The sequence below is a fragment of the Tigriopus californicus genome, chromosome 3, assembly GCF_007210705.1.
Source record: "Tigriopus californicus strain San Diego chromosome 3, Tcal_SD_v2.1, whole genome shotgun sequence".
In the NCBI taxonomy this organism is placed as follows: Eukaryota; Metazoa; Arthropoda; class Copepoda; order Harpacticoida; family Harpacticidae; genus Tigriopus; species Tigriopus californicus.
The window spans coordinates 2,731,676-2,741,473 of NC_081442.1; the positions used below are offsets into that span (position 1 = coordinate 2,731,676).

At 43.1% G+C, this 9,798-nt stretch overlaps 1 protein-coding gene across 1 annotated transcript; it reads left to right on the forward strand.

The window, feature by feature from the left end:
* Positions 1-237: 237 nt before the first annotated feature.
* On the forward strand, positions 238-5,040 carry LOC131877422 (hemicentin-1-like). The gene is made up of 4 exons (XM_059223080.1): positions 238-445; positions 830-1,018; positions 1,146-1,397; positions 4,710-5,040. Exons 1-4 carry the CDS (start codon positions 385-387, stop codon positions 4,934-4,936), a joined length of 729 nt encoding a protein of 242 aa, XP_059079063.1. The 5' UTR covers positions 238-384; the 3' UTR covers positions 4,937-5,040.
* The last annotated feature ends 4,758 nt before the right edge of the window (positions 5,041-9,798 follow it).

Sequence of the window (9,798 nt, forward strand, 5' to 3'; positions counted from 1 at the left end):
TTAATAGAATGCGCATCGTTTTGCCAATTAGAGAGTCCAACTTGCCAATCGTTTTCATTGGCAAAATCGATTTGTTTATTGGGAGATTCGGCCAAATACTTTCACCATATCCCTTCGCCTCAAAAGGAATTTAGATTTGTATATGAAGCTCCAGGCAAGACATTTCTTCTACCTGATTTAAGCCATATTTTCATAAGTGCTCGTGAAATTCGTATCGTATTCACATTTTTCAATAAAGTGATCGTTTTCCCTTCGTTAAAGGATCGTGGTCTTCTTGGTCTTTTTGGAGTGATTGCCAACAATATTCCGACATTTCATTTTGCAACATGACTTTTAATGGGTTTAGGTACCGAAACCGTACTTGCTCAAAACCAACTCCTTTGAATGATGTCTTTTTGCCAAGGCCAAGATCAAGAGAAAAGAAGCTGCCAGGCCCCATGCCCAGGTAATTCCTTCAAGTTTTGGTTGAAAGGGTGGAAAGAAATTATGGGCCTCTATTGCTCAATCTAGATCATAGTCAGTATAACGTGGTTGATCTAATGAAATGCGACCTACAGTAGACTCGAGACTCGTTGTTGGGAGCAAGTCATACGTATATGCTGTTTATTCAGAAGCCCTTTGCTTGCTGTGACTACTCCATGCCTGGTGCGACTTTCTGGGGCATGGAGTCTGTTTTTGGGATAAGGTCAAGGTGCCCGTGTCAAGGTGCCCGTGTCAAGGGATGGATACGGAATCAAGAAAGGCTTTAAAGGTCGAACTTCAGGGTTGTTAAGTGGTAAATGTAGTATTTAGGTCGCAAATATTTATGGCTTATTGATGCTCTTTTCAGTGGATGGAGGATGGGGGTCATATTCAGGTTGGACTTCTTGCGTTGTGCCCGACCGCAATTGTGGAGATGGCGGTGAGCGATGGCAAGAACGAAGTTGTGTCAATCCCATACCCAGATTTGGAGGCATTCCATGCGTTGGAAATGGGACTGTGCACGAGGCTTGCAATGCAGACTGCGCAACAAGCAAAGGTTTTATACTAATTATAAGTTTTTGTACAAATATTTCTTTCATTGATCAGTTCAAGGCAAGAAGCACCGGTATCAATATATGTATGTCAGTATAGATGACACAGTGTAACATTTTCATTTCTCTTAGACATACGATTACATGGTCTGTGGGGAACTGATGGAGCTCGTGAAGAGTGTCAAAATGGCCATTATGTAACTGCTTTCAAAACCAAAATCGCAATAAATCAAGGCCTTACTGGGGTTCGTCTCCGATGCAATGATCCAGAAGGACAGGAGATCTCCAGTTTGGAGCATGAGAACGGGAGCTATGGAGACTTCATTCACTCATGTCCGGGTGGGTACACACAGGGCAAGGGAATGTTCCAGCCTTCTGCAGGAAGTAAGTGGCAATTCTCCGCTGACATTTTTCATTGCGTTTAAAATTCCGTAACCTATGGATCAAGTCTAAAAAACAGTACAGGATAGCTAGCGTTTTCAAACCGAATGCTGTTGTGTACGCTTCGTGACTGACTTTATTGCTGACTAGTACACTTTTATATACATGACTAGAATTAACATTATTATTAAAAGAGCAAGAGCAACATGCTCATCACCGGGATATCACATCTCCCTCACACAGGGGACACGGGGCCGTCCCAACACAGGGACACGGGGCCGTCCCAACACAGGGACACGGGGCCGTCCCAACACAGGGACACGGGGCAGACCCAACAAAGAGACACAGGGCCGTCCCAACACAGGGACACGGGGCCGTCCCAACACAGGGACACGGGCCATCCAGAAACACGAGCCATCCAGAAACACGAGCCATCCAGAAACACGAGCCATCCAGAAACACGAGCCGTCCAGAAACACGAGCCGTCCAGATAGATCACGCCGCCAACCGGGCTAATCACGCCGCCAACCGGGCGAATCGCGCCGCCAACCGGGCGAATCACGCCGCCAACCGGGTCACGAGGCGTCTGGGTAAAGGCCCTTGGCCGTTGCCCCCACGCTCCAATCCCCTCCACGGGGAGAGCCACACACCTTGCTCAATCCCCTCCACAGGGAGAGCCACACAGGAGGCCACAGCCGGACTCCCGACTGCGACATGTTGTGTACGCTTCGTGACTGACTTTATTGCTGACTAGTACACATTTATATACATGACTAGAATTAACATTATTATTAAAAGAGCAAGAGCAACATGCTCATCACCGGGATATCACAAATGCTTCGTTTATGTTTTGACTATGGTAAGTAAAACAAAATATAACAGCTTCTTTAAAAGTGAAACTGTGAACGTTATTTCATTAACATTTATTAAGTCAAAAAAATAGCCCGTCTTGTTCAATCAGCTTTTTTATGTCGTCTCTCAGGTTCACTGGAAATGAGTTGGATCAGAAAGAACGCAGGAAGGTTTTTTTTCTTCAACTTTCTGCTAGTGTCGCAGAGTGGGAAGCTAGTCCCGATGGGTATATTCCCATTTCGAAATCGGCATCTCAGTCGTTCGAAAAGCTGGAGGAGTTTGAGATTTTGCGCAATTTCTGTCAGCATGTAGTGGTAGCCACCAGAGCAAAAAACGTTCTGGACTTGGTGTTTTCCAATGACCCTGATCTGATCCAGTATGTCCATGTGACACAAAGCAATTTGGCAGATCATCATGTTCTTGAGACAGGATCGACCTTTACCCAAAAGCCGGCGCATTCTAGAGTAAAACCGGCCAAAAAGGTCGGTCTAGCAAAGTTCAAGTTCAAGGATGAACATTGGCCCCAAATAGCAGAAAGGTTAGAAGAGCTAGACCTGGTTTCAATTCTGCAACAGGAATCGTCAATAGATGCAGCCATTGCTAAATTAGTGTCAGTTTTTGAGAAAGTTTGCTCCAGTCTAGCAATCTCTGAATGTGTTCTGAAAGGTGGGACACAGACAAAAATTCCAAAATATAGGAAGACTTTGTTCAAAAAGAATTGCAAACTAGCAAAAAGGCTGAAGAGCACTTCGAATCCAGTAATCGTGGCTAGTCTCCCAAAAAAGTTGGACGTAGTTCAGGGTAAGATTAAGGCCTCCATCGAAAATGACCAGTTACAAACTGAGAGAAAGGTGGTTCAGGAGGTCAGGTCGAATCTGAATGCTTTTTCTCTTATGTGAACTCTAAGAGAAAGATGAAACACGCTGTTGAGGCTTTTGAGGTTGATTGGAAAGCACTTAACAATGTAGAGGCCATGGCCAACATGGTAGGAGATCAGTTCTCTAGTGTGTTTTCAACCCCACTGAGTTCAGAAGTAACAGCTCAATGTTCTAATGACGAGTCTGTTGATATTCATGATGTAAGTCAAATTGAGCAATTTGATGATCTTAAAGTTACAGATCAAGATGCTTCAGCAGCCATCAGGGACATGAGGCTTTCAAGTTCTCCTGGTCCAGATGGTGTGACATCTCAGTTTCTGATGAGATGCTCATTGTTTCTTGCTTCTGTTTTCTCGAACTTGATGCGTTCCATCTTGGATCAGGGCAAGTTTCCCTCTTCCCTGAAGCTAGGTCATGTTGTTCCAATTATTAAAGGGGGAGATAAGTCGCTCCACAGTAACAAAAGACCCATTTCTCTCACTACTTCGAATATTAGCAAGGTGTTTGAGTAGATCATGAAGTTCAAGCTTATAGACTCTCTTGAAGTCCATGATGTCCTTCCTCCTAGCCAGCATGGATTCCGAGCGCATTTTAGCACGGTGACCCAAATGATTGAACAAATAGAACATATTATTGAGGAAATAGAAAGGCATGAGTCGGTTGATGTTGTCTATCTTGATTTTGCCAAGGCCTTTGATAATGTAGATGATGGCTTTTTTGTTGAATAGACTTCATGACATTGGGATCCAAGGCAAGGTTCTCAATTAGCTAGTAAGTTTCATTTATGGTTGGAAGCAAATAGTTAAAAGGGAGGGATCCAGGAATAGTCGCAAAGACCTAATAAAGATTAAGTTGTATTTGAAAGATAGGTGGTATGGAAGGAGGTCTTCATGGGAGGACGTACAGTAGCAGAATGAAAGTGACGTGGGCAAAGAAGAATGGAGAACAAAGGCATATGATCGGAAAGCTGTAAGGATACAGGTACGCAACCTATATCACACAATCATGCCAGATCCCTTAGTGGCATACATGATGCCAAGACCGGTGTTCCCCAGGGTTACATCCTAAGCAAGCCTATTCGTAGGGAATATGTAGTCCTCATTAATCCGGTTGCGTCTTTAAAGTCAGACTTGGACAAATTCTTAGATAGCATTCCAGATCAACCCTACATTCAAGGACTAGCCCGGTCTGCCAACTCAAATTCGTTGGTAGACCAAATTTCATATAAAGATTGAAAGTTACTAAACTGACGCAATGTAATGTTTCATTTTAGCAATACTGAGGATTACATTCCCTCTAGCGGTAGCGGCCTGTGGAAACCAAACCAAAAAGCGAAATCTATGATCAAACCTTGTATATTTAAATGATCGCCAAATCCAACAACTCAAATTTTTTGTTGGATCCGATATCACATTGACGTAAAGATGAATGAAAATGTCAAATCTCTCGTCTCGATGTGATTGGGATCAAATCCCAATTGCAGTAAGCAAACAGGCAAAACAATCATCGTCACATCGTGTGATTTCAAAGTAACATAAAAAGGCCGATGAGACCACGGGGTGTAAATTTTTTTTTCGCCTTTTAGATGACCAAGTCGATAGGGACTGCACGTGCATTGAGATGTATTGTTCTGAGACTGACCAATGGCAAAAATCCATATGCGAAGAGGGGACTTTCCAGATCAAAGACAAGGGACCATTGTCTTGTGAAAGTGGTCAAGTCATATGCGGAATAAAAACCAAAGTCTGGTTGGATGGAGGGGATTCCTCTGGCGTGGGAAGCGTGCTCCTGAGATGCTGCATTAAACCATAAAATTCAACCAATGATAAACCTTTTCTTTTGGTAATCACAGTGGTCAAAAAGCCTTATCAGATCTTGAGAGATATTTTCAAATTGATTTTGGCACTTTTCTAAAAACAAAATTATAAGGAGCACTTTTGATCCTGTTGCTTTATTGGCATATTGCTGTTATTGAACGTTATTATGGCATTAGGTATTTCCGTTTACATTCACCGTGACTTACCAAGAGGGTTCGAGAACACATCTTTCAGAATTAAAATATTTTTTCAAAGAAATTTTTGTTCTCTGATAAAAAAAAATGATATTTCTAGCCTTTAGAGATTTATGTACTGTTTCAGAGAGAAAATTTACGCAACGTCTCTGGCCATTCGGTCATTCCCGAGGGGGAAAACAGTTATTGTTGGCTGTGACAACGAAGCGGGAATATCCATCAATTGGGACACCCAAAACCTGATGGCAGGCCGAGCGAGAGAGCTTCCATTAGACTTTGTAACAAACAAAACAACAAACCTCTCAGGTTATTTCCTCAATGTCAGGCATAAAAAAGAGACCATTGATTTTTCACAAAGGCAAGGGGTCTATTTTAGTTGCAATTACAATTGTTAAGGAGTAAAATAGTCACGTATCTTCTAAATGCTACGTAAGAAAAGAGCAAGCGTTTCGGTCGATTCATAAACCATTAAGCAAAGTGGTTTCACTACAACGCAGAATATAAGGGGTTAAACATATTTATTTTTTTACGGAATTTCTTACCACTACTGGGATTGGAACTCCCGCACTTCAACACGAAAAATCTATTCATTTTAAATCACTTTTATTTTCATATATTATTTGATTGACAAACGAGTTTGAGTTGGTGGATATGGTTGCCCTTGGACACAGGGTTGATTTCGACATAGCAAATTGAACAATGAAGGAGCACGAGAAAGAAGAGAGTTGGACTGAATTGTTTTAGCTAGCCTGGATTCTCGAAGGCTTGAAGGTGCTCTCAAAACGCACATTAAGCCTCCAAAGTCACTAGAATTGACCTTAAAACCTGGGTTGGGACAAAACTCATGAATGCTTTTGAAAACGTATAGTATCAGACTCGTACCTTTCATACCTACTCTAAATACTGTACAGTCTCAACATTTCTAGACTCTCCCAATTCGTGAGCTCTCTCATCCTTCCGATGTTCATGGTAAAGTTGTTTCTTGGTTCAGAAGCAACAGCTCATTGCTCTAATGACGAGGCTGTTGAGATTGATGATGTTACCCAAATTGAGCAATTTGATGATCTTGTGGTCACAGATCAAGATCCTTTAGAAGCCATCAGGGACAAGAGGCCCTCAAGTTCTCCTGGCCCAGAGGGTGTGACTTCTACTGATGGGATCAAACAAAAAATCATAGGAGATTGCAAGTAGGGCTACCAATTTACATTTTCAATGGCATACGGCATTACTAGCGGAAAATCAAAAACCCGTTAGTTTATCACAAAAAGTAACCCTGATTTTTCTCCGATCAAACCAGGGTCACCATTTTGGTCAGGCCTAAAAAAATATTCTACGATACGTTAGAAATGGCCCGTGCTTTGACTTTCCTAGCTTTTTGGTGATCCTGATTTTGGAAATTTGTGTCATCCCATCACTAGTGACTTCTAACTTTCTAATAAGTTTCTTGCTGGTTCTTGCTCCCGTTTTCTCGTACTTGATGCGTCGCATCGTGGATCAGGGCAAGTTGCCCTATTCACTAAAGTTAGCTCACGTTGTTCCGATTTTGAAAGGTAGAGGAGAGGAGGACTCAAGACCCCGTGGTTCAGCCCCCACCATCGAGAGTTGATGGGTCAAATACTCCAAAAACTGGGAAGTGCCAAAACGAGCCAAACGCCGGAGACTTAGGAGCAATATGCAATATCAAGAATTGCATATCACAAGTCTCTGCGGAGCGCCGAGTCAGCCCACCAAAGGTTGGAAGTGGAGAACCTGCTCTCTTCATCGGCCTCGTCCCGGATGGCGGGCTTGTACAAACGTGCCAAAAAGCCCGCAACCAACTCGGAAATTCCCGTGAGTAACTTCCTCCTCCACTATCAAGAACTGATTGCATCAACATCGGAAACAGTAGTGGAGGAGGTCCAGGGCTGCCCAGAAGAACACCATCCCCTCTTGCAGCCCTTCACGGAACCTGAGATGGACGTTGCCTTCAAGAAGATGAAGAGTAAAGCCCCCTCAACATCTGGGGTCTCTCCTTTCCAACTTTCACTTCTCCGGACCCAAGCCCAGCCACTCCTTCAAAAAAATTTCAGCCTCTCCCTCCATTCTTTCCACCAGCGGGGATGGAGTCAGCCATCATCTTCATTCATAGGAAGGGCCCCAGGGACATTCCAAACAACCATCGGACCATCGCACTGGAGAGCCCCTTCGTGAAGATGATGTCCACCCTACTAGCTGCCCGCTTCTCCGGATTGGCCAAGGACAGGAATCTCCTTCCCCAGTTTCAATTCGGTTGCCGGAGAAGCCGCTCAACCACCACGGCAGCTCCTCTCCTCTATAAAATTGTGCGCTCAAACATCTGCAATAAGAGGAGAGTGAATGTTGATTTCTCCAAAGCATTCGACAGGGTGGACCAAATGGTGTTATTCCTCAAACTCCAACTGTGGGGAGTTCTGCGTGCAATCTGTGTCCTGATGTCCAACATCTATGCGGGACTCAGATGCTCCATTCGTTCTGGTGCGGACCTATCCCCCTGTTACTTCACTTCCATTGGCCTTCCGCATGGCGATCCACTAACGCCAATTCTTCCCAATCTTTTCAATCTTTATGTATCCGAACTGCCCTGAAGCCCTCACACACCAAGGCCCCACCATCAACCATTTTCCGGTAAAATATCTTCAATATTGCAGACGACCTGGTCAGTCGTGGAATTGCAAAATGCCATCAATGCCCTCCACGGTTATTGCCAAGAGAACGGCCTTCAAGTCAACACCATAAAGACGAAGGCCATGGTTTTCCATCTCCTTCCATATTAACAATAGTCCGATGGAAATCGTCAATAATTTCATTTATGTCGGTTTCACATTCTCAACTCAACTCCTTCACCAATCATCTCAAATCATCAATAGTCAATTTTCCTCTACTGCCTTCACCTATGCCACCCAAACTCCGCTCAATCCGCCCTCAAATCCGCCGATGCCACCTTCACCAAGTTTCTCAAACGATACCTGTGCATGCCCCAATATGCCAGCAATGCATGGACACATTTTCTATGCGAAACCGAGCTCCTCACCCTCGGGCTGGCCAGGTTAGTGTCCAACAGTGTTGGGAACCTGACCTTTCCAGAGGTGATGTCCGGACACGAGTTGTCCTTTTCGTTCAAGGACTTGTTAACACCTTATTGTCCTTGGCCCGACATCCCTTCTGAGGATTGGCGGTCACGCACCTTTGTCCGGCTCCCGACCCAATGCCATCAGCGACGGGAGCTGACAAAAGATCTGTTCAATCCGGCCCATCCTCTACTCTGCAAAAAACAAGAATTTCATCATTTACCCTTACCAAACTGTGTTTGTACTGCCTGTGATTCCCCTCTTTCCTTTTTTCATGTGCATTGAACCAATTCTAATCATACTCTTTGAGATATCACTTTCTATTCTAGTCAACTATTTCATTGTTTTTACCTTCTTCACATTTTTCTTGTTTTATCAACAATCCTTGTATAATATCTATGCATCATATTTCATTTCCTAGTCATTTTTACGCCATGACATGACCAAGGGTCTCAATAAATATTATTATTATTATTATCATTATTAGTGAGCTCTTAAATCTTATTATATATATTATTTTGCAATATTTGTTCTTTAACGTTCTTTTAAAGTGCATGATCTAGATTTTTTTCCGTTAACTAACTTGAAAATTATGAGAAATTGTTCAAATTCCAAAATCAAAGCCAAAATTGTCTTCAAAAGTCTTTGGTTTTTAAAATAAATTACAGCAACCCAAAATCACACCGTGACATGTTCTGAAAATGTCTATATCCAAATGTCTTTATCTGGCCAGACCTCCAAACCACGTCAGATTTCAACGTCTGATGTCATGGATGCAATGTTTGATTTAGGTTGATCCGATTTTATCGTGGCGCTCAGTTCCTCATTGGTGCAAATTGGCCTGTCCATAGATGGTATTGGGTACGGGAAGAAATCGATAATTATTTTAAGGTTCTTGGACGCTTCCAAGTCGACCTAAAATTCGTCAACATTTAAGCATACAAAAAAAAGTAAGTTGCCAGCAACCCGTGACCCAAGAACAATTTTGGCGTCCAATGTCCCCAATTGGTAAAGGACATTCCCGTCCACCTCTGCTTTGATCAACTCCGAGGGCCTCAACAATCCCACCCTGGAGATGGAGATGCCGACTGCCCAGTATGACACGAATATAGCGGAAATTTCATTTTTTTTTTTTGCGGACTTCCTTACCGCTACCGGAATTGGAATCCGAGCAGTTCAAGACGAGAAGATTATTCATTTTACTCGACTTTTATTTATATATATTATTTGATCGACCAACGAATTAGAATTGGCTGATCTGGCTAATCCTTGAATATAAGGTTGATCCGAAATTTTACTCAAAAACTTGTCCAAGTCTGACTTAAATCCTGCTACTGAATCAACGCCTACATGAGCCCTACGAATATTTGAGGGCAACAAATTGAACAATGAAGGAGCCCGAGAAAGAAGAGAGTTGGACTTCATTGTTTTAACTAGCCTGGATTCTCGAGGGCTTGAAGGTGCTCTCAAAACGCAGGTTAGGCCTCTACGGTCGCTACAATTGACCCTAAATCCTGGGTTGGGACAAAGCTCATGAATGCTTTTGAAAACGTACAATATCAGATACCTTTCGTACC

Excerpts from the sequence above, each read along its gene's own strand:
- LOC131877422 (XM_059223080.1), top strand. The coding sequence starts at position 385 with ATGATGTCTTTTTGCCAAGGCCAAGATCAAGAGAAAAGAAGCTGCCAG. Across the intron at positions 1,019-1,145 it reads AGACTGCGCAACAAGCAAAG|ACATACGATTACATGGTCTG; the intron begins GTTTTATACTAA and ends CATTTCTCTTAG. Across the intron at positions 1,398-4,709 it reads GTTCCAGCCTTCTGCAGGAA|ATGACCAAGTCGATAGGGAC; the intron begins GTAAGTGGCAAT and ends TTCGCCTTTTAG.